The 25,717-nt window shown below is 34.7% G+C and overlaps 1 protein-coding gene across 4 annotated transcripts in view; it reads left to right on the top strand.

Moving 5' to 3' along the window:
* The window catches only part of PHACTR2 (phosphatase and actin regulator 2), a 247,433-nt gene that overhangs the window by 117,546 nt on the left and 104,170 nt on the right, over positions 1-25,717 (top strand). For all 4 annotated transcript variants that reach the window (XM_051997880.1, XM_051997879.1, XM_051997882.1 and 1 more), the window contains exon 2: positions 22,657-22,824. In XM_051997880.1, coding sequence (XP_051853840.1) covers positions 22,657-22,824 — 168 coding nt within the window. The remainder of the gene's footprint in view (positions 1-22,656; positions 22,825-25,717) is intronic.

The following is a 25,717-nucleotide window of genomic DNA, read 5'->3' on the forward strand; positions in this document are numbered from 1 at the left end:
CCAGCCACATAAAGGACTACTTGCAGTTCTCTCACACCAAGTTCAATCTCCCTTCTCTGCTGACTGACCCCCATGACTGGAATGTATCTCCATGTCTTAGAATCTCTGATTTCTTTCAAAACACAAAACTTAAATATCATCTTCTCCACACGAAGCTTCTTCTGGTTCCCTAAGCTACATGTGCAATCCCTCTTGAAACTAGCATTTATTTTATATATATTTTCTACATATCTGTTGATGTAGTTGTTGTCCCCTCAAGAGGCTATTTTATTTTTGACTTTGAGGCACCAGCACTTAGAATAGTGTCTGGCACATATTAAGAGCTTAACTAATGGATATTGGTTGATTGATTGATAGGTGGGTAGAAAAGGTGATATAACTAAGAGACATCATTGAGTTAACCTCAACAAAATCTGGCAAATGATTTGATGTGGGACATAAAGGAGAGTAAAGAATGACTCTGAGCTTGCAAATTGGATAATTAGAGAGATTAAGTTGCTTTGAATAAAAGTAGGGAAGTTTGGAGGTTAAATGGAGGGAGAGAGGATAATAAATTCCATTTTATACATGCCGAGTTTGAGGTGTTTAAAAGGCCTCCAGATATAGGTATCAGGCAGGCACTTGGGAAAGTACTTGATGACATTGTAAAATATTATCAAACATTTCCCAATGCACACAATTTTCTCTGTAGAGTTAAGAAGTCATAGAGAAGAGGAAAGTTTCCATTCTTGGTACTGATTCATCCACTTAGACTCACCTTGGGACAAGTAGTTGAGTTGCTAGTACCAAGGCTGAGTTATGGGATGCTACTTTTGTGAGAAAATTTTCCTTTTTCTAGAATTAACTTAACTTTCTCACCCCCAGAAACTGGCTGATACTGAAAAATGTAATCCAACTTATACAAGAAAGGAATTTTGGAATCTGTTGTTGGCTTGATTGTAACCTAATTGGATTTAGAAACTTCCTGTGTGGTATACATAACCAAGTCATGCCAGTACAGCTTGTTCTCTTGCATGCTTACATGACACACATGTCATTCTAAAGAAAGGAACCAAAATAAAATCTCTCTCAAGGGGGATAACCTTAAAGAAGGGCAAGAGAAATAATACAAGCCAGAACAAAAACTCACACAGTAGTGTTTAGAACATTCAGCCAACCAGCCAATAAACATTTATTAAGTACTTGCTATGTATTAGGCACTGTGCTAAGCCACAGGGGTATAAAGAAAAAGCAAAACCAGACCTTACCTTCACATAATGGAGAGAAACAGTATGTCAAGAACAAGCAAGTGCAAGTTACATACAGAATATGTGTAAGACTATCCTGGAGGGAAGGCTCTAGCATCCTGCAGGACTGAGAAAGGCCTCCTACAAGATGGGGGAATTTGAGCAGAATCTTGAAGAAAGCCAAGAAAGTCACAAAGTTAAAATGAAGAGGAAAAACATTCAAGGCCTGGAGAAAAGCCAATCCAAAGGCAGATGAAATACCATAAACAAGGAACCATCAAGGAGTTCAGTGTTGATGCCCTTCCTTGGCAAGCTATTGCCTTCTACAATGTGGATGGACAGTAAGTACACCTGGCCATCATGGAGAGACAAACCAGATGCTCATCACTCCCATCATGGCGACAGATGAGACTGGGAAGGGAATCTCCAGTCTCAGTCTGGCCCAGACTGGCTTGACATGAGATTTAACTGAAACCTAGACATTCAATCAGAGAAGCCCGCAATGACCTGGATGCCCGGGTCTTCTCTTTTGGCCAGCAGGAAAAAACTTGGAAAGCCTTCTGTGCCAGAATACCTGACTTGGATAGAAGTTCTGCCTTCAAATTTTGACACTGAAACATCAACCATATGATTATGGAGCAAATCCTTATCTGGGAAATAGGGGTGATAGAAATTACATGATCAAACTTATAGGGTTGTTTTGAGGTTCAAATGAAATTTTGTGTGTGTCTGTTTGTGTTTGTGTGTGTGTATAATGTATATACACACAACATTTTATAGCTTGAAGGCACTATAAATTTTCATTATTATTTATGATATATTTATTATTACTACTTGGCTTAGCAAGATTTGAAAGTTTGAATTCATCTTTGACTCATTTCTCATCTTCACCCATTACATCCACTCAAGTCACAAGTGCTGTCAGTTCTTTTTATATAATTTCTTTGCATTTGCCATTTTTCTTCATTGTTATTGCCCACCCAGAAATATGGAAATTTTGTTTGAAGGGATCTTAGGTTGACCATTTAGTCCAACGTGTACTTGAAAAGGGATCCCTTCAAGTGATCATCCAGTCTGTGCTTGAAGACTTGTGAACAAGGGAAACAACTTAGCCTTACTACTTTGTACTTGGATGACGGCAATGACTTTATTATCTTCATGCCCTCATTCTTGTCCACTCCCCCAACCTCCTCAAATCTATACAATATTATCATTAATAGATTAATTTTCATGAAATAGCATATCATATATAAACCCCTAAGAGCACAGATCATGTACCCTATAGCTTGGCAGAAAATACGCCATTAAGAACATGTGTTCAAATGATGTTTAACTATATAAAATCCATCTATATTAACAGGAAAAACATAGTCTCTATTATCTACTCCTTCATGTTCTTAGTGTATTAGTATTAGAAAATATCCTTAATGGGTATTTTCCAAGGTTCTGATTTTGACCCATTTCTCTCTTCTTTATATATTTGTGCTCATCTATTCCCCCAACTTTTTGCGTTATATAGATAACTTGTAAATCTATACCTGGAATCCCAAGATTTTGTCCTATATTACCCATCAAATGTCACCCTGATTGGATGTTTTGTCAGCATTTGAAAGCCAGTTTAACTAAATCAACTACTGTTTTTCTCCCCAAATTAGTCTTTCCTTCAGGCTTTACTATTTCTATTTACTCAGTTGAACAATTATTTATTAAAAATGCTCTGTAAATACTGGGCTAAGTGGACTCTGGGTAATGCAAAGATGAAAAAGGCATAATCCCATCTCACATTTTTGTAGTGGGAATAAGATAAAGGATATAAATTTGGCCAAGATAACATATATTGAATATATAGAAGTATATGACAGATTCTTGGAAGGACAAATCACCTTGAGTAATCTGGGAATATTTCATGGTAAGAGAGAATTTGACCTGGATCTGAAAGAAGAGTAGCATATTTCTAATAACCAAATCCTGAAATGATGATGCTATCTCTGAATCACTCACTTTCCATATTCAATATGTTGCTGTATTCTCTTGATAGCTCCTTTATTTTGGGGGGTTTTGTGTTTTCAAATTACATGTAAAGATAATTTTCAACACTCATTTTTTATAAGATTTTGAGTTCCAGATTTTTTTTTGCTTCCTCTGCTTCTTATCTTCATGACAGTAAGCAATCTGATATAGGTTATAGATATGCATTAATAAGATTTTATGATGTCCCTTATATCCATTCCTATTGCCATTACTCAAGTTCATGTAATTATTAAATTGAAGTTATTAACCTAGAAATGGATTTTATAGGTTGTCTAATCCAAACCTCACATTTAACAAATAAAACTGAGTCCCAGAGAAGTTAAGTGACTTATCCAAATAAGATAATATTTATAAAGAGCTTAGCAGAATGATTATATATAGTAACCATTTAATAAATGCTTGTTCCCTTCCCTTTTCTCAAGGTCATGCAGGTAAGCAGGAGAGCTAAGATTTCAAGCCAGTTCCTCTGATTCCAAATCATATCTAGACTATTGGAATAGCTTCCAAAATTATCTCTGCCTGCAGGCTTTCTTTTCCTTTTTGGTCCACTCTACATAGTGCTGTCAAATTAATTTTCCTAAAACACAAGCATGGTCATATTATTTCCCTATTCAGAAACGTCATTGGTTCCCCATTGCCTGTTAAATATAGTTCACATTCTTTTACTTAATTTGACATTCAAGCCTCTTCATAATTTGGCTCCAACCTACTTTGTTAGAATTACCACCAAGCACTTACATCATTTTCAACCCTGTACAACCTGGAACAATGCTAGTGCTCCCTTGTCTACCCTTAAAGAAGCCAAGGTAATTTAGAGCCTCAGATGATGTTTTATTACATATTTCATTTCTATTGTAGTTGTCAGTGTTTAGTTTTTTCTCCTTATATCAGCCTATATAAGTTTTTGAGGGCAAGGACAATTCTTAAGCAACATTTGGATAGACTATACACTTTAGAATTAGGATAACAGTTCAAATCTTGTCTCTACATCAGATACTTAATAGCTTTTTGAACAAAGGTAAATCTTTTTAATCTGAACCTCAGTTGTCTCTTCTGTCATGAAGTTAATACTAGAAATACCTACCTGAAAGAGTTGTGGGAAAAAAAGAGGGGGGGGCTTTATATAACCTTAATGTATTGTTTAAATGTGAGATATTCTTCCTTTATATGTTACACATCATACATTATACATTACCTGCAAGAGAGCTTTTCATTTGTTAAATGAAATCAAGCCCAATCTTTTCATTCTTGGTTTTCAAATTTCTTCATGATATAGTCTGCACCTGGCCAATATCACTTCTTACTGTTACTCAACACCTACCTTCTATTCTTGCTAGATCACTCTCCCCATTGTTCTGAACACATACCATACTCATTCCTTCTTCTGAGTTTTTTTAAAGAGACTCAACACAGTGTTCACTACCTGGTGTAATGTCTACCATCCTCTGCCTAGTCATAGATTATCCATCTTTAAAGCCCGCATCACTTTTGTGAAGCCTACCTTGAAGACATTAATGTTCTCTAGAATATTGCCTAATCTTTGTACTGTATGGTTAGTTATACAAACTTGTTAATTTATTTTGTCATGTATTTGTGATTTGTTTCCCTAGATGTTGAGCTCTTCTATATAGTGGAAAGCCATTATGTGTTTTGCTTCATTTTTGCCCATGTCTTATACAATGCTAGGGACATAGGATCTTATAGCTGGTCAGCAAATACACTGGTAATTTGATGGATATCATAAAAGTCACTTTCAACCACCTGCTCTGGATTCCAGCCCAAACTAACCTTCTTGCTGTTCCTTATACATCAAATCCCATTACTGGCCTTCTTTTTTTCTGGCCCAGGCTCTACCCTTGGACTGGAATGTCTTTCTTTCCTCTCTATCTCTACCTCTTGGAATGATGAATTTCCTTTAAGAACTTGGGTTAACTGCCTTGTCTGACACAAGAGTTTTCTTGATCTTTTCATTTTTTAGATTTCTCCCTATGGACTATGCATGTATTTTTTATTTACTTATCTGATTATATGTAAGGTGTTGTTCTTCTAGTAGAATGTCAGCTCTTTAAAGCAGGGTCTGTTTTAGTTTTAGTTTTGGTATTTCCAATAGATTGCAGAGTTCCTTTGACATAGCAGTCACTTAATAAATGCTTGTTGAATTAATTTAGTTCATAAGATTATAGAATTGGAAGAGACACTACAGATTAGCTAGTCCTATCTTTTTATTTCATTTATGAGTAAACTGAGGCACCAAGTAAAGAATTACTGCAAAATGTATCATTTTAGCTGCTTTGCTAAGTGAACTCTAGCAGTTTAAATTAATTGAATTGTTCATGTGGGACTTGGGAACCTATTAAAAAAAATTTTTTTTTTACACTTTCTTCACTGGCTTACTGTGCATCCTTGAGTAACCAGATTAAGTTAAAGCAAATTTCTCCACATGCTGAAGAAATAGGAAGTCTACTCTGGCCAGGATTAGTGGTGTAAGGTTAAGAGTTATGAACTTTTATTTACTCTATTTGAAATGATTATGTGCAATCTCTAAACTGACATTTACAAAATTAGGGTGAGAGCTGTGTTATTATTGAGTATTTTAATGGATCTCCTATTTCATCAATGGAAGTAGACCCTACAACAGTATAAATTTGTAAGGCATCCACACTTTCTCATCCTGTGTGACTTATCCATGTCTTTCCATAATCCTCCATGGGAGATAAATTCTATATCTTGGGGACATACTTCTATATCTTTTGACATTTCTTAGATACCAGTAGAATCTGCAGGCTATCAGTTATCCCTCCCTCTTAGAAAAGTGACCCATCTTTTTTCCCATCATTTTTTTCTGTGATGATTTGCTTAACACCTTTCTCCTTTATAGTTGTTTGTGATTAATATGTAACAACTTGTTCACATCCAACTTATACCTTTCCATTGCCTTTTGTGTAATCCAGTGCTTTTACTTTTTTAAGACTATGATGTTCAGTGTGCCATCTAGCATCACCTGAACTATACTCATATATATATATATACATATATATTTAAAGTCTTTGTTTTAAGAGAGAAGCTTAGGAGTATAAAAGTTTTCTAAAGGAAATCTGCCAATTCTGTTCAATTGTTCAATTCTGGATCCAGTTAATTATCTATGTGCTATGTCAGTCTAAAATGTATACACTAATGGATTTAACTCTCTAGGTTATTCTTGACATATCAGAACCTGGACAGTAAATCTTTTACTTGGTTTTTCCTGTATATATTGTTTGACCTAACTCTTTGAGTGATTATGAGTCCTTTTAATGAGGATCTGCAGTGTCCTGAGGCCTTAACCATATGTATTTTACATGCAGGAATATATAAAAGATCTTACCATTTAAAGGAAATGTCTTTTCATTTGAACTCTGTGGCAAATACCTTTAAGCATATGTCTCCCTGTTTTATTCCCAGGTCAATATAAATAATCAGATATTATTGAGTGTTACCTCTTTTATTATTACACATTTTAAGAAATCTTGTTTGATCTTGATATGTGTGGAAGCTAACATGTAGGAGGAGAACCTTGAAGGTTATGGCTTCAACCTAATTAAATATATATTTAAACAATCAACAAATAGTAAGCACAGTAGAATCTTGTATGCTCTATATTTTTTAGCCAATTGTGGCATTGTAAAGATGAGGTCTGCTGTGAAATGTTGCTTTGTGAATGTCTACTCTTTCTCATCTCATCATTTCATCATGGAGACCTATTCATTTATAGATTATTCTTATAAATAATGTTAAAGAGATGGAGGAAATAGGTATATCAATTGATAGTCTGTTATATTTTATGGATTGCCTTTTGTAACCTCCTCCCTTTGAGGTTACTGATTGCTGGGGCCAAACATACCAATCCTCCCTGGATAGACATGGAGATGAGACCAAGGTTAAGGTGCCAAACAGCCTTTCTTTATTGGTAATCTCAGCAGGGGTTAGCAGGAAGCAAATGCAAGTGTATGTATGTCTCTGCGTCTCCTCTCTTCCTCTCTCTCTGCATCTCTACCTCTCTCTACTTCTCTCTGCCTATGGCAAAGCTGGCCATTTATATCCACTCTCCTCTGGGACTACCCTGTGCCTAACCTACTCAGCACTTCGTAGGTGGATCTATAGAAAGGAGACATTTGGAGTTAGTGCTGCGTCCTAAGAAAAGATCTAATATCTGTAAGACACAACTTCCTACCTCAAAGGTCAAGCCCCCTTCTACCTCCTGGGTCCACCCTACCAGCTGACATGGCAATTCTCAGAAGGAAAGTCTCTAATAGCCTTAAAAAAAAAAAAAAAAAAAAAGTAAGGTCGAATATTTCCCCTAGTGTTTGTTATCTTCCCCTCTTACAGAATCAATCATGGATCTACCTCTTCTTTAGTCCTTAATATAGTCTAGCTGGTCTTGTACATCTATGTTTTTTTAAATACTATTAGAGTCCAAACATGGTGACTAAACTCTTGTTAGTGCAGAAATTTTTATAGTATTTCTCACCCACCCCCATTTTTTCTTGTGTGTTTTCATCCCAGTTTTTATCCTTAAAGGCCCTTTGGGATGCTCTGGCTTGGCCAATTAGATTTAAGTGTCTTGCCAAGCCTTTGGTAAACTTGTTTTTCAAATCCTTTAGTGCATCTCACTATTTTATGAGGTGACAGTGTTCATGATGATCTTTCACCATCCATTTTTCTAAAATAATTCAAACAAGTTTGTATTTTAAACTGACATTACCATTGGCTGAATTATCATCTTGGCAAAAATTTTAATACATATTTTTTCTAAACAAAATCTCTGTATGCTACTTATTTGGGGCATTTTATGTAACTTTAAGAATATACTTGGGTAGTGCTATAATGGAATCATTGAATTTTAGAACTGAAATATATTTCTGAGATTATTTTGTTTAGTCCCCTCAAATTTTATAAATAAAGGAAAAATGACATAGCTAGGTAAAATACTTTATTCAAGACCATGATTTTTTTTTTTTAATTTAGGCATTAACTATTCCATTTATATTATAGAACATGTTTAATAGACTTCCTTCTTTTTGTGTTTTTGTAGTTTATATAACATTAGAACTAATTATTTTTTCAATGTTTGATGGAATTTACTTATAAATCCATGTAGACCTAGTTTTTTCACTTACAATTTCATTTACAGATTGTTCAGTTTCTTTTTTGGAAATCCAATGATTAAATTCTATGTGTTTTCTGTACCTGGGTATTTTATAGGTTTTAAATGTTTATCTATTTCATCAAAATTAATTTTTATAACTATATAATTGGACAAAGTTGTTTCTTTTATTTTATCTTCAATTATAAGTTCTTTTTTCATTTTTCATACTGAAAATTATGTTTTCTTTTTTTTTAAAGTCAGAATTTTTGTTTTTAGGGTTTTTTTTTTCTTTTAGAAAGCTACTATTTAGCTTTATTAATTAAATGGGAGGTTTTTGGATATTCAATATTATTAGTATATCTTCCAACAACTGTAACAAGGGGGTTTTAAAATACAAGGGGAAAATTTGGTACACCAATCATATCTGACTATTTCGTATTTCACAAATATACAGTCCCCTGCCTATAATGAAAGGAGAGAGATACATTTTCTCAGCTGTTCTGCTATTTTTCATTGCTGTTTTTACTGCACTTTAATTTAATAAACATCATGTCTTCTACAAAGGGTGAGAGTAGGATAAATTCAACATTGAGATAAGACCAGGATTCTGCCTTCCTGGATCAGTTTATTTAGTTCTAATAAGGTAGATGAGACTTATCTCCCTTAAAGACAAGGATACAAGGAAACAAAAATAGGAGATGATTTTTGACTTTGTATTTTAAATGATAACTAGGAATTCAGCAGACCTAGAGGGACAAATTGATTTATCTGTTATGTATTTGAACTAAAGTTGGCAATCTTCTTTTTTTTAAATTTTCTTTTATTATTATTTTTAAATATATTTTATTTTATAATAACTTTATATTGACAGAATCCATGCCAGGATAATTTTTTTACAACATTATCCCTTGCACTCACTTCTGTTCCAATTTTTCCCCTCCCTCCCTCCACCCCCTCCCCTAGATGGCAAGCAGTCCTATAGATGTTAGATATGTTGCAGTGTATCCTAGATACAATATATGTTTGCAGAACCGAACAGTTCTCTTGTTGCACAGGGAGAATTGGATTCAGAAGGTAAAAATAACCCGGGAAGAAAAACAAAAATGCAAATAGTTCACATTCATTTCCCAGTGTTCTTTCTTTGGATGTAGCTGCTTCTGTCCATCATTTATCAATTGAAACTGAGTTAGGTCTCTTTGTCAAAGAAATCCACTTCCATCAGAATACATCCTCATACAATATCGTTGTTGAAGTGTATAATGATCTCCTGGTTCTGCTCATTTCACTTATCATCAGTTCATGTAAGTCTCTCCAAGGCTCTCTGTATTCATCCTGCTGGTCATTTCTTACAGAACAATAATTCTTACAGAATAACATTCATATACCACATTTTACCCAGACATTCTCCAATTGATGGGCATCCATTCAATTTCCAGTTTCTAGCCACTACAAAGAGGGCTGCCACAAACATAAAGTTGGCAATCTTCTTGATGAATCCCAGTTTTCTCTCTTTTATGGAAGACCTCAAAATGGTTTGCTTACCTTAGAGATTTCCATGACAATCCTAGATTTATAAAAATATGTATAACTTTGGACATGAAAAGGCATTTTTTTCATTTAATCTTTTCTTAGACATGTCTGACCCCATTTGAAGTTTTCTTGACAAAAATACAGGAGTGGTTTGTTATTTGCTTCTGCAGCTCATTTGATAGATGAGGAAACTGAGGTAAACAGGGTTAAGTGACTTGCCCAGAGTTATACAAGCTAGTAATTGTCTGAAGTCAAGAGTTTAATTCTGGAAGATGAATCTTCCTGATTCCAGGCTTTGCACTCTATCCACTACAATACTTAGTTGCTCAATATATGGGAAATCCCTAGTACATATTCACTAAAGAACATAGACTTAGAGTTAGAAAGGATTTTAGAGGTTCTATAGGTCTCTCATGTTATAGATGAAAAAAAAAAAACCCTGAAATTCAGGAAAATGAATCTTCCTGACTCCAGACTTTGCACTCTGTCCATTACACCTACTTAACTGCTCAATGAATGGGCAATCCCTAAAACATGTTCACTAAAAATCATAGATTTAGAATTAGAGTTTTAGAAACTATATAGATGTCACATTATAGATGAAAAAAAAAAAAAACCTAAGGTTCAGAGAGATCCTCTGGATTACACACTTAATAATATATGTCAGAGGTAACATTTGCATACAGTTTTTTTTTTTTCCCTAGTCCAAGTTCAGTATTCTACACTATAGGCTTAGAATTCACATCACTAGGGAAGGAAGAAATATTTATATAACTTCTACACTATGCCATTAACTGTGATAAGCACCTTACAAATATTGTCTCATTTGATTCTCACAACACTCCTGGGAGGAAAGTGCTGCTATTATTCTCATTCCACAATTGAGGAAACAGTAGTGAAATGACTTGAACATAATCACATAGTTAATAAGCATCTAAGGCTGAATTTGAACTCAGACCTTCCTGATTCAAGATTAGCATTCTACACACTGAACCCTGGGTTGATCCTGGAGTTATTAAAGGCATCCCAAGCTTAGAAAGCAAAGGTCCTAGGAGTAATTGATTGCATTAGAGTATTACAGCTGTACAGTATAACAAATCTTCAGGTCTTAGGTGCCAGAGAATTTTGTTAATGCCCTTATGTAAGTAAGGGTTCTTAACTGGGAGCTTATGAATTTTTAAAAATATTATTTTGATAACAGTATTTCAGCATAATGAGTATCCTTTATGATTCTATATATTTTATTTTATGCATTTAAAACCTTGATTCTGAGAAGGGGTCCATAGACTGTACTAGATGACCAAAGAGATCCATGTCACAGAAAGGGTTAAGAACTCTAGATCCGAGGTAAACTATCACTCTCCCTTGACAACTACAGCTTCTTGCTCTCACCCGGACTCACTGCCTACCACCAGGCATAGCCCTAGGGAATGTGAAAATGACTTGCTTCTTCCAGGCTGACTTCTCTACATTCACTATCCCCTTCTGCTATCTGAAGCAGCTGTGGGTTTGAACTTAATGTATGAATTCAGTATCCATGCTGCTAAATTCATCCACTGTGGGAGATTTTGTCACAGGTCTGTCCCAGGTGGAAATTACCATTTAGCCACCTACTTAAAATCACATGGTTTCCCCCCAGTTGGTTTTATTTCAAAGCTGAAGAAATCTAACAGCTTATGATGATTTCCTGAAGTTAAATCCCCAAGCACACGTCAAAGCAAAGCATGCTAATTCATGATTTTGATGTGGTTGAATTTCAGGTCCTTCTCACTGGGCAATTTTCTAACTAGAGATTCTTTGAATTTTTCTCTCCTCCACTCCAGTCCCCTCTAACCCCTAGGAAGAGAGAGAGGAACCGAGGAGAGAAGACAGAAGTGAGAAAAAAAGGGGGAAACCAATTAAAACATTGTTTCTTTTCATACTATTCCTCACTTTTCCTGGCAAACTTGTTACTCATAATAAGTAGAACAGCACATCTATCCTCTGGCACATTGTTTGTGGGAGGGATTTGGATACTAGAAGCTTGGGCTGCTTCTGTTTACATTAAAAGCAGCTCTTCTATTTGCAGTGACTCTTTTTTGACTCAGACAGCCCAAATTCCATTAAGTTTCAGAAACAAGCAACTTCATTTTGTCTGTGAAATGTCCTGTAGCAAGTCCATGTGATATTGTTCTTGTCGGTGAATCTGGAGAATATGCAGCTGCATAAACATATTGATTCTGTGCGAAGCCAAGAGTTTAACCTCTGGAATCTCTTGTCACTCCACATGGCTAGATGGAAGTCTTTGTAGACCTACGGATGTCTTAAGAAACGTTTCCCTTTAGAGGCATAAGATTTAGGAGAGACGTAATAAGAAACTAGTATTAATCTCAAACATCTGAGTTTAAAGTCATAAGCCTGGCTGTAAAAAAGATTCTGTACCCAATAGCTATAATTTCTATAAAAGAAATGAAGACCTATTTCTCCAGCATAATTTTAGTATAATGGAAAGAATGTGAGGGTTGTAGGATCTAAGAGTTTGCCTCAGCAAACTAAAAGAGAATAACTCTTTAGTTATTCTAAAGGTAGCAGCAATGCTTATTATTTTCTTTGCTTTTGGGGGTAGGGGTAGTGTGGGGAAGGAGGCAATCAGAGTTAAATGACTTGCCCTTGGTCACACTTCTAGTTAGTGCCTGAGGCCAGGTTTGAATCCTGGAAATTGAATGTTCCTGATATGTGGTCCCACAACTCTATCCATTGTGCCAACTACCTGTCCAAATAACTCTACAGTTAACACCAAACTGTCTATCAGAGCATTCAGTAAAGAGGACCTTTGAAGGTGAAATAAATACTCCTTATATGATGATTGTAACTGGTAAGCATTTAGTGAATGCTTGTTCCTTCCCCTTCCACAATTTAGATTATTAAGGCTCTAACAAGGATGCTTGCTTTGTTTTGCCTGAGTTTAATGGGCTTGTCTTCCATCCTATCTAAATTAGGTGTTATGGGTATTGTGGAGAAAGCACCTGTTACTAATTGACTAGGGGCTCATGGGTTCATTTTTCCCATGTGGAGCTCAGTTTCTTTATACAAAATGAAGGGATTAGGCTAAATGATTTCTAAAGTTTCCAGTTCTTTTAATGGCCTAATATTCTTTTTTTTTTTTTAATTTTGTGCACAGTGCCAGGTACATAATAGGTGCTTAATCAAGGCTTGCTGATTAATTGATTTGAACTGGGAAGACTCATCCTTCAAAGAACTTGAGATCTCAACTCCTCACATATAACAACAATAATAGCTAAACTTTTACATAGTATTTTGAGGTTTGCAAAGGTTTGCATTTTTATTTCCAGCACTGAGTATAGTGCCTGGCATATAGTAAACACTTAATAAATGCTTCTTGCCTTATATTTTATTTAATTCTCATAGCAATCCTGTGAAATAGGTGCTAATATTATCCCCATTTTATAGATGAGGTTATTTAAATGATTTGCCCAGGATCATGCAGGTAGTCAAAATCTAGGTCAGTATCTGAAGCAGGTCTTCCTAACGTTGGGTCTAGTGTTCTGTTTTCTACAAGAAGCCATCTCTCAAAAATGGAAGGAAGAGAACTTCTGTTTGGAAGGTGAATGGAGTACCACAAACCTAAGGAATAATAATGGGATCAGTGGGATAATAAATTACATTTTTCTGCATGGTCCAATAATTCTATTCTTTGTTCTGAAACAAAAAAATTTAAAAATACAGCATGTTGCCTTGTGCAAATAGCATCTTGCTTGGTTATCTTCATTCTAGCTATATGGGGAATTTAGCATCAAAAGATTTGGAGATGAAAGTCAGCCATTCAGTAAAGCTTTATTAAATGTTTACTATGTGCCAGAGATTGTGCTAAGTGCTAGGGATGCAAAGAAAAACAAAAAATGTGGTCCCTAATGTAAGATACCTTGAGAGATCAGTTAATCAACTGCCTGCTATACAAGTAAAGAAATTCCTACTAATAGTCACTTTACTTCTCTGAAATTCTGAGCTGGAATTCTTCATTCTTAGGCAGGTCCCCTTGATAAAACAGAAATGCAAAAACTCAAATAAAAACATATCATAGTCATCTTACTCTTAACTTTCATCTCAGTGAAACCAAGGACACAAGTCTCCATCCTTTATTTTCTTCCCTAAATTGTACTTAAACAGTTCTATCTCAAGAATAACATTCAGTCTCACATGCCCAAATATTTATAGCAGTACTTTTTATGGAAACAGAACGACGACTATCCATTGATTAGGGAATGGCTAAGTTGCAATATATGAAAGTAATGGATTGTTGTACTATAGGAAACAACAGATTTAAGGAAAAGATAATGATTTATGAAAGGAATCAAGAGAAACATGGAAAGACATAAGACATAAGAATCACTGTGGGGAATAGGCAATAGGCATAATGTTTAGAATAATGGAAACAGGAGCAACAGTTAGAGACAAGGCCTCAGATTCTGCTCATTTCACTTTTCATACATTTATATAAATTTTCTATCATAAGCATTTTTTGTATAGTATGCATATATATTATATATATATATATATCACAATTTGTTTATTCTTTCTACAACTAATGAGCATTTATTGTTTCCATTTCTTGGCTACCACAAAACTCACTAATATCTTAGTTTATAGGATTATAATCTGAATGGCTTTCATCAAGGTATCTTTCTAATGACCCACTTATCACTAATCTAATGGCCTTTTCCTCTGCATTCTTATTATTTTTCACTTTGTTTTTAGCATTTGATACTGTTGACCACTTCCTGCTCCTCCCTCTATATTGAGATCCTTTCTTCTATTAGCTTCTGTAACACTATATATTTCAATTGTTCACCATCTCACTTCCATTTTTCTTGCTCCTTAAACTTCCATGGGCTTCTAGATTGTGACTTTGGTTCCTTTTACTGTTCTCTGTTCTCTCTGTTGGTGAGTTCATTCACCCTTATGACTTCATTTGTCACCTCCATGCAGGTGACTTTCAAGTATATATATCTATCTCCACTCCCAACCTTTTTCCAAATATTAGATCTCCTAACTGCTTAAACTGGCCTGACTGCATCTTTAAAATGAACATCTTCAGTAATGAACTCGTCATTTTTCCATCCAAATCTGTCCTCCTAAGTTTTCTCTTTCTTTTGATACCATCATCATATGTTCAGTGAAACAGGTTGACAAATTTGGTATCATCTTTACCTTTTCTCTTCTTATTCTTTCTCCTACCTCATATCTAATTACACAAAGGCTAGATTGAGTCTGCTAAAATACAAGTCTGGCCATGCTACTCCTTATCTGCCAATTTAGGATCAGATCCTCTGTTTTGAAATTTAAAATTCTTCACAATCTGGCCCCAATCCACACTTCCAGTACTATTGACCATTATTTTGCCCCACATGTCCTTCAGCTAGACTAAACTTCTTGCTGTTCCTTATGCATGACACTCCATGACTTTTCACTGGCTGTCCCTCCTACCCCCATACCTAAAATGTACTTCCTCTCATTCTCCCTTCTTTGTATCCCTAGGGACCTGCTCCAGAAACCTTTCCTTATTCCTCTAGGTTGTGATACGTTCTCCCTCAAATCACTGTGTGTCTGTTTAGTTGAATTTTTATTTGTTTTTGTTTTTTGTTATTGTTTTGCATATCTTTATAGTTACGTGTTATTTTCCCTGGCTAGAGTGTAAGGTATTTGAGAATAGAATGTTTAACATTTTTGTCTTTGAAGCCCCAGGGACTAGCATAGTGCTTGACTTATAGTAAGTGTTTAATAAATGCTTGTTGATTGATTAATTGATTCAATTTTTAGTGCTACTTTTATTTATATTATTGTGATAATTTTATATATAGTTATATTGGCCTTCATTTTTTCACATTGTAATTCTCCACCAAATCTTATCAAGTTTTTCTTCATTTTTAAATAATTATTTTTTGTGTTATTAAATTTTATTATAATAATATTTCAGTAATTTGTTTATTATCACTCAATCATTGAAAGCTTCCTTTTTTTTTTTTTCTGGTTCCATGCTTCAAAGAATGTTTCTATAAATATTTTGTTACATGGGTTTGTTTGTTTTTTCTGTTGTTGACTTTTTTTGGCATCCTTCCTTTCCTTTTCCTTTGCAATCAGAGTAATTCAGCAATTCATTTCTAGATTGTGATTAGTCTTCCAAGTGGCCTGCTTGTTTTCAATTGATTGCCTTTCCAATCCATCTTCAACAGCACTGTCAAGTAGTCTTACAAATACTCTACTCTGATTACTTCATTTCTCTACTCAAAAACATTCAGTGGTAATTCATTGTCGATTGAAGATTATATAGTCCTGATCCTAATGATCAAGACACCCATCGATATGGATTCAGCTCATTTTTTCAGTCATATTTTATTCTATCTTCTCTATATATTCCACTTGCCAACTAAACTGTATTATTGCCATTCCTTAGTCCTGTTCCTTCTTGGTCCTTTCTCTATATCAGTGGTATAGAGAAAAAGTACTTTTTAAATAGGGAGCCAGTTCACTGTCCCTTAGACTGTTGGAGGGCCGGACTATAGTAAAAACAAAAACTTGGTTTTGTGGGCCTTTAAATAAAGAAACTTCGTGAGGGGGATAAATGTCCTCAGCTGCTGCATGTGGGCCATAGTTTGAGGACCCCTGCTATACCATTGCACATGCCAGCTCTATCCCCATTTCTGAAATCTCCATCTTTCTATATCTTTTGAAATACATCTCCTTCTTTTTAAACATAAATTTAGTGTCATCTCCTCCAAAACTCTTCTCTGATCACCCCTTTCTTTCTTTAATTAAAAGACTCCTTCAAATTTCTTAAGACATTTTTCCTGACCTATTTCTTTTTATTTATCATAGGGCAGCAAAAAAGGGCAAAAAAAAAGAAAAAAATATATTTATTTATAGGGCATAAATAGGGCAGCCCTATTTATGTGCCCTATTGCACAGTTATTTGTATGTTGTTGGAAACATTACATTGGGTTGAAAAGAGCATTGAAAATGATGTCGGACAAAGCAAATGTAAAAAATACCCTAATTTAAAGAGATAATCAGAGAAACTATATTTTGATTAAAAGTACCATAGACAATAAAGTAATATCAAAAATTTTTGCAGCAAGTTTCTTTGATAAGGCCTCATTTCCCAAATATAGATAGAATTAGTGACATTTATAAAAATAAGAGCTATTCTTCATTTGACAAATAGTCAAAGGATATGAATAGGTAGTTTTCAGAAAAATAAATCAAAGCTATCTATAATCATATGGGAAAAAAGGCTCTAAATCACTACTGACTAAAAAAAAAAAAGCAAATTAAAATAACGAGTTACCACTTAATACCTATCAGAAATGACAAATGCTGAAGGAGATAAGGGAAAACATATAGTAATGAACTGTCATTAAATGAACTGTACAACCATCTTGGAAAATAACTTGAAACTGTACTAGGCTATAAAACTGTACATACCATTTGATTCAGTGACACCACAACTAGATCTGTATTCTAAAGAGATCAAAGAAAAGGCAAAGGACCTCTGCACAAAAATAATTGTCCAACTCTTTTTATGGTGACAAAGAATTGAAATTTGAAGAGATGTGCATCAGCTGGGAACTGAGCTGAACAAGTTGTGGCATATGATTATCATGCTATTGTGATGCTTTTTCAGAAAAACATGTCAAAACCTATATGAATTGATGGAAAGTGAATTGAGAAGAACTAGAAGATCATGTACACAGTAACAGCAGTGATGTAATGGTAATCAACTGTAAAAGACTTGACTACTTTGATCAGTGGTCCTAAATAATTCCAAAGAATTTAAAAATACTATCCATCTCCAAAGAGAGAAAACTGATAAGCTCTAATTGCAAACTGAAGTATAATTGTCTTCCCACTTTTACCCCCACCACCCTTTTTGGCTTTTTCTGTGACATAGCTAACATGGAAATGTTTTGAATGATTTCACATGTAAAATTTATGTCATTGTTTGCCTTTTCATTGGGAAGGATGGAAGGGAGGGAAAGAATCTGGAACTCAATAAAAAAAAAAAGAATACTAAAAAAAATACTAAATTAAGGAGGGAAGGAGAAAGAGCATTGGACTTGCATTCTTGGTTTGAATCACTTACTAGTAGTGTGATAACGGAAGGAAAGAAAGAAAAAAAGTAGCCATTTATTAAGTATCTACTTTGTGCCGAGCACTATGCTAAGTGCTTTACAAATATGATCTATTTAATTGTCACGAAACTCTGAAAGGTATGTGTTATTATCATCCCAATTTTACAATTGAGGAAACTGAGGCAGACAAAAATTAAGTGACTTGTCCATGATTACCAAGTTTTTAAGTATCAAGGCCATATTTGACCTCAGGTCTTTGATCTCCAAGACTAATGCTGGATCCACTGAATCAACCACCTGCCTTTATAGGAAAGTCAGTTAACTTCTCTGCTCCTTAGTTTCTTAAGCTGTGAAATCTCTAACTTGAAATAATTGCCTACCTCTTAGAGTTTTTGTGAAAAGTGCTTTGTAAAATTTGAAGTGTTATTTCAACCAGTTCTTGTTGCTGTTATTGTATTCTATGCTCTTTGAGAATATATGTTTTCTAACTCTTGCATAAAGCAGGTGTTTTGTAAAAGTGAAATAAACTTCCAGATCTTTAAATGGATTCAGCTGAGTAGTTTAGACACCTTCACTTCCTTTTCTCAAAAAAGTTAGTTATACTTAGCTTATTAGTACATTAAGCCTTTGTGAAGGGAGATCTGATAAAAACTGATAGAAAGAAAACTGGAAATCTACTAAGCATTTGGTATGTCCCGGGGAAGAATACTATATAAATAGAATCATAGAATGCTAGAACTGAAAAGGACCTTGTCCCAGGATGTTCCAGCTAATTTAGAGACTTAGAGATTTCCAAAGATGATGCAGATTGGTTAGTGGAGCAAGATATCTTTTTTATCTTTGTCTCAGAGTTGGTAGCCCTTAATGAGATAGTCAAAGGCAGAAGGGCAAGGAAGAAGGAACTGAGAGGAAAGGATACATCTGGAACATGATCACCAAAGAATGAAGAAAGGATACAGCTCTATCTCAGTCAATAGAGGTGACAGGATGTAATCTCTATTCTACCAAGAGAGGAATAGTGGAATATCACCAGACATTGGATAAGGCTATATCCAATCCAATCCAGGCTATAACAGGAAAAGGAAAGTGAATAATGAACCTGAGATCACCTGCCATCCTGACCTGGAACTCTCATTACATCAAGCTCTCCTTATTCCTTCCCACTTACCGTAGGAATACCTGAGTTCCATCCTATACAACAAAGCATCTCAATAGAGTGGAGAAAGACCATGAATTTCATAGGAATCTCACCAGAGATATGACAGCAAGAAGCTGCTGATTATCAAGGGTGCATGCATGTAGGGTGGAAGTTTCCCATCTTAGAACATCCTAAGTACAAATAGTTATAGAAAAGGAACAAGAGGTGGGGTAAAAAAGGGATGACAGGTAGGACAGTATGTCCATCAAAGCAAAAGATAGCCTGCCACAAAGAAAATTACTGTAAACAAAGTTTAAAAGATTATCTAATCTAGGCTCTTTACAAAGAAAAATGAGACCCTCGTACTTTCGAGACTTTTCTAAAATCACAACTATTTAGTGGAGGAGTCATATAGTAAGAACCCAGATTTTCCTGCCTTTCAGTGCACCAATCTTTCCATAACATCTTAATTATTTCTTTTTAATTCTCAGTAGATGTACCTCTTCCCTCAAAATTTTAATGTAACTTGACCCTTAGTTTGGGAAGGAAATCTTGAAGGTGCTTCCAAATGTCATTCCTCAATATTGTTATCTGTGATATAAAACCATTTCTTGGTGAATTCTAGACTTATTTTTAAATTTTATTTTTCATCATTTTGTCCTATGATAAACACAGATTAAAATGAGTACTTCTAATGCAAAGAACCAAAAAGGAGGATTGTATATGAAGCCTGCAATCTCATATAACTGTCTTTTTAAAAATTCAATATGTTAATTTTAAAACTGACCTGCTAGATTGCACCTTCCTATGAATCTCCTGGTTTTGTGTACTTGTTATAGTTTTCTTAAGTGCTTGAAGTCATAAAATGCCTTTCTAGTTATTTTTTTGTGGTTCTATCAGATATACAAATTGTTATCTGAACTCAACCCACTTGTGTGAGGAGAGGCATCTCAGAAATTCATTGGGTATCAGGGGCAAACAAGCTCAAGATAGGAAATTTCCTGTGCACTGTTAGCACCCAAATAATAAATCATTATTTCTGTTTCAAAATGTTTATATATTACAAGCAAAAAAAAAATGCTCTCAGGTAAGTATAAAAAGGAAAATTCTAATGAATAGACAAGAATTTAAGACTTAAAAAAGGATCACACATTAGAAATCATCTAATACAACTCCATTTTATAGATGAGGAAACTGAGGACTATGAAGATGAAGAAACTTGCCTAAAATGAAACAACTAATAAAATAACAGAGGCAGAATTCTGATCCAGATTCTCAGATTTCAAATTTAGGATGCTTTTCCCCTCTGACAGCTTATATTGATACATGGGATCTTAAAAATAAAGATTTTTGTTGATCAATAACTAGGAACTCAAGTGAACTTGATGAATACCTTCCTCCCCACCCGCAACTGGGGTGTATAGTTAGGGGTCTTATCTCTATAGGAATGATGAATTCATTAGACTTATAACTAAAATACTATAGAGTAAAACATTTTAATGTTTTTAATTTATTTTAAAACAACATTTTATTGGTGTCTTTTATTTTCATATCAATTATTTCTGGTTATTTCCTTTCTTTAACCAAACTATCAAGTCCTTCCTTGGGACAAAGAAAAAGAGTCAAAACTGGATGACCTTGTCTGACAGTGTATGCAACATTGCATATCCATAGTCCTTCATGTCTTTACCGCAGGGAAGTATGTTTCCTTCCTTCTTATCTCTTGCCAAAATTGGTTTTAATGTAAAGTTTTGTCTGGAAGAAAGATTTAAGGATCAAAGGCAATTGGGGTTTTTAGAATATTTAAAGAAATAATAGATGTTAAGTGGAAGGCAGAGTCACTGTTTTTATTTAAACTGTCCAGATTGAGAGGCCCAAAGTTTAGATTTGAAATGATCATTTTCCTAACTGTATCCATTTCACTAATGGTACCAAACATGGTTGCTTTTTAATTCTAATTAATAAAATGGCTAATCATGAAAGGTTTGGAAAATAGAAAAATATATGCAGATGATATACAAGTATACATATATACATATTTGTGTATTAGTATATAGATAGATGGAAAGGAAGGACAGAAGAAAATACTATAGATGCTGACATCTGGCTCAGATATTTTCCAGAAGCAGGTGAAATGACCAGAATTTCAAATGCATAATAAATGAAGACAATAGAAGTTAATTGTCAGAAAATGTTAATCTTATAAAGTTAAGATTTTGAAATGTCAGGTTCACCACCACAACCTATTACTCCAGATCTTCATTCAAGAGCTTATTTTATTCACTTTGATTTTTCCCTTCAGGAAAAGCTAAGATTTAAATTACTGATGACTTGTTTTGTGGGGAAAGTGAATTTCTAAGAAGGTTGTATCATGGATGGGAAATTGAGGAGTCTTTTTTTTTTTTTAATAATTATTTTATTTTTCAAAATACATGGAAAAAAAGTTTTCAGCATTCACTGTTGCAAAACCTTGTGTTCCAAAATAACTCTACTTCTCTGCATTTCAGATTCCTCATATGTAAAAAAAGAGTTGAATTAGCTGGCCTCTGAAGTCATTCATTGTTTTATATCTCTGATTTTCCATTTCACCAAATTTGATCTATGATAGGTTAATCCTTCAATGAGAACAGAGCACAATCCACTCACATTATGATTGGATTTGGATTTTGTAGTATTCATATCTGCTCCAGAAAATTGTTAGGGCAGAATGAATATGTATATGAGGATGAGAAGAGCCCTTATAGCAGGAAAAACTACCTAAAAATTGAGGTTTGAAAATTGGGATGGGCTGCCATTGGAGATGAGTAGATTCTCCTTCCTCGCATGAAGATGGAAGAGGACACTCTGAATTGCAACTAGATTGTGGTGTATATCAAGGGAAATGATAGAAAATAAGTCAGGGAATGTTGCTTGGAACTAGTATGTTATATTCACCAATGCTTATTATGTATGTTTCTATGTATGGATATTTGAATGTGTATATAAGGGGCAGTTGGATGGCACAAAGTTCTGGAGTAAGGAAGATTCATCTTTCTGAGTTCAAATTTTGCCTTAGGTACTTCTCACCTGTGTGACCTGAGCATGTCACTTAGTGCTATTTGCTTCAGTTTCTTCATCTGTCAAATAAGCTAGAGAAGGAATTGACAAACCACTTTAGTATCTTTGCCAAGAAAATTCCAGATAGGGTCACAAAGAGTTGGACATGACTGAAACAACTAAATAACAATTACAACATATGTGTATCTATACTATTCCTACCCCCAGCAATAACAAACATTCATTTTCTTTCCCTATTAACAAATATGAAGTCAATTGTTCAGTTTATGTTACAGGAAATATTCTTGGCTGGAAAACAGCATAGCCAGGGAAAAGAAATTTTTACTTGACTTGTTTGATTTCTTGAAATGAGAAGACTAATGGCCTAACTTATTGTTTTATTTCAGTCCTAATTTCCCCCCCTTTTTTTCCCCCTTTGTACAGTTGATGGACTGGATAAGGCTTCCATTGCAAACTCAGATGGACCCACGACAGGTTCCCAGACACCTCCTTTCAAAAGAAAGGGTAAACTTTCTTCTATAGGCAAGATTTTTAAACCTTGGAAATGGAGAAAAAAGAAGACCAGTGACAAATTTAGAGAGACTTCAGCAGGTATGAATTTTATAATTCTAGTAGAGATTTAAACCTGTGAATTTTTGAAAGTTGGGTGAAGCAAGGCCTTGTCAAGTAAATGAAAAGTATAATTGGGTTTGTTATTGATGGAGCGATAAAGGGGGAACTCTCTCAAGATTCTGAATCTGCCCTCTTTTCCTCATTTTGTGTTTGTAGCATATTCTGTTGTATAAATATATATATTTTCAGGCTTGTGTAGAAAACTTTGTAGCTGAGACAAGAGCCAAAATTGTGGATGACAGGGAATTCATGATGTCAAGACTATTATCATCTGTTACCTGAGCAGTCGCTGATGGTGATATTGCCCAAGTTGAATTTTGAAATGGAAAAGGAAAATGTGTTAACTTTTTGTATGCAAGTTTAATGTGGTTATTACATGAAAGAAGTTTGTTATGCTTTATTTAGTAAACTGCTGCCTTACAATTGGCTTAAATTGAAATATCAAATAACATGAACTCTACATTCAACTGTTGACTAAATCATTGGTGGGAATCCCTTCTTTGAGTGAATTATGAAATAAATCCCTGTTACATACAAGAAACTGTCCTAAATATTGGGATACAGAGCCAAAAAGTGAAATAGAACCTGCCTATTCACATAGAGACAGTATAACAAAAGAAAGAAAGGTAACCTAGGACAGACCATAGGGCTGTTCCATATGCAGAGAGGAAGGGAATAAATGATAATCCCTGAATGGAAATGAGATACAAATAGAACAAGGAAAGAATAGTGTCATGAAAATTCAGAAAGGAAAAAGTGTTCAATTGGAAGAAGACAGGCAGGTAAGAAGCAAGCAGTTTCTTCTAAAACAATATGGTTGTTATATGCCAGGCAGGATGAACAGTGTCATATACTGATATGATCAAGCCTGAGGATTGAGATTAAGTCACTGGATTTAGTTATAGAGAGATTATAGGTAATTATAAAGAACAGTGTCAGCTAAGTGGTAAGATTGGAAACCCTGAACTATGTGGTCATTCTTTTGTATAGGTGATACTTTTTGTATAGGTGATGATACTGACATTCATCAATGATTTCATCAGAGTTTTAAATGCTTTTACATTTAACTTTATTTTTTGTAATAGCTTTTTATTTTTCAAAATACATACACAGATAGTTTTCAACATTCACCCTTGCAAAACCTTGTTTAACTATATTTTCTGACAACATCCTCATGAGTTAGGGAAAGAAGTCCCCTTACCTCCCTTCTGTTATAACCAACATCCATTACACAACTGACTCTTACCCCCCAAACAAAACCAAAAACCAAAAAAAAAAAAAAAAAAAAACTTGGTTTGACAATTCAGTATCAGACATGTACAAATAAATATCAGACCCATTATAGCAGTTAACTTTCAATAAAATAGGTGAAGACTTTTTTATATGATTTGACCATGAGCTTTGTTCTTGATCTCTCACATGTCACACAGCTTGCCTGACCTTGAATAGTACAACTTACCACTTTGAATGACTGTCCAGGGCCTGAAAGAATATGTTGAGAGAAAGACCAGGGACATGAGCTGTCTTTTGGTCCCACAGTTGTGGAACAAAAAACATACGCCATGCCCAACTAAGGTGAAAGGGACAGAGAGCAAAGAGGAAGGCACCCTGGGGGAACACTCAGACTCTGAGGCATTTGCAGCTGTACAAATAATCATAATTTTAAAAATGAACATTTAAGAAGAGTGATTACTCTAGGAAAACATTAAAACAACAAAGCTATCGGGCTTTATTTTTTCCAGCAGCAAATTGTAACCTTGTATAGAAGGCAGCATGGTACAGCTAATAGGTGCAATACAGACAAACTATGGGAAAGGATTGTAATTTCTATATGTTTTTATGTGTGTATTATATCATATATGTATATGGGCATAAATATGCATATATGTATGTGTCTATGTGTACAGACACCTTTCTCTTCAGCCCTTACCTGGCATCTCTGCTGCCTTCTCTCTTATGATTACAGTTACATTTATGTAGCATTTTAAGATTCACAAAGCACTTTTTTCACAGAATATCAATGCATTATGGAAATGCAAATAGTATTATTCCTATTGTAAATATGAGAAAACTGGCTCAGAGAGGTTAAATGATTTGCCTCTAGTCCTTGAGCTAATGATTATCCCCATCCAGTCCCTTTTCCTTATCTCTTCTTGTCACTTTATTTAAGCCACATGTCCACTACTACTGTATATTCTATGCACTATGAAATCTTCTTCATGTTTATGACACAAAACATTGTGTCATAAATTGTGCCACATGTTGTGTCATTGTATCATAGTCTGATTGGGAACCAGGGTGGGCAAGCTAATTTAAATGAGCTATCCAACGAACCATTTGCTCCTTTTTCCTTTCACTGAAGGGTTTTATAGAAATGGAACAGGAAGGGAAAAAGCATTTATGTAGCATATATTGTGTGCCAGGAAATGTTAAAAAATACTTTTTATAAATGCCTCATTTGATCTTCACAACAACTCTGTGAGATAAGTAGTTATTACTCATTTTATGAGTGAAGAAAACTGAGACAGAGGTTGAGTAACTTGTCTATTATAGTGCTATTAAATGTCAGAGACTGAATTTGAACCCAGATCTTCATGACTCCAGATTCAGTTCTCTATTCAGCTGTACCACCAATTGCCTCAGCTGCTTTATAAAAGCTGAGCATCAGAACATTATTTGTGGATCTCACTCACCTACTTCTAGAATGCTACTAAATTAAGAATCTATAAAGGATAATTAAATGTTGTATTAAGCAGCCTTTTTGGGTTTTGGTTTAGGATTATTCCTGAACAAGTTTCCCCTCTCCTTTCTTCCCACCCCCAAAGGCAAATGGGGTTAAGTGACTTGCTCAGGGTCATACAGCTAGGAAATG

Source organism: Antechinus flavipes, chromosome 4 (assembly GCF_016432865.1).
Source record: "Antechinus flavipes isolate AdamAnt ecotype Samford, QLD, Australia chromosome 4, AdamAnt_v2, whole genome shotgun sequence".
In the NCBI taxonomy this organism is placed as follows: Eukaryota; Metazoa; Chordata; class Mammalia; order Dasyuromorphia; family Dasyuridae; genus Antechinus; species Antechinus flavipes.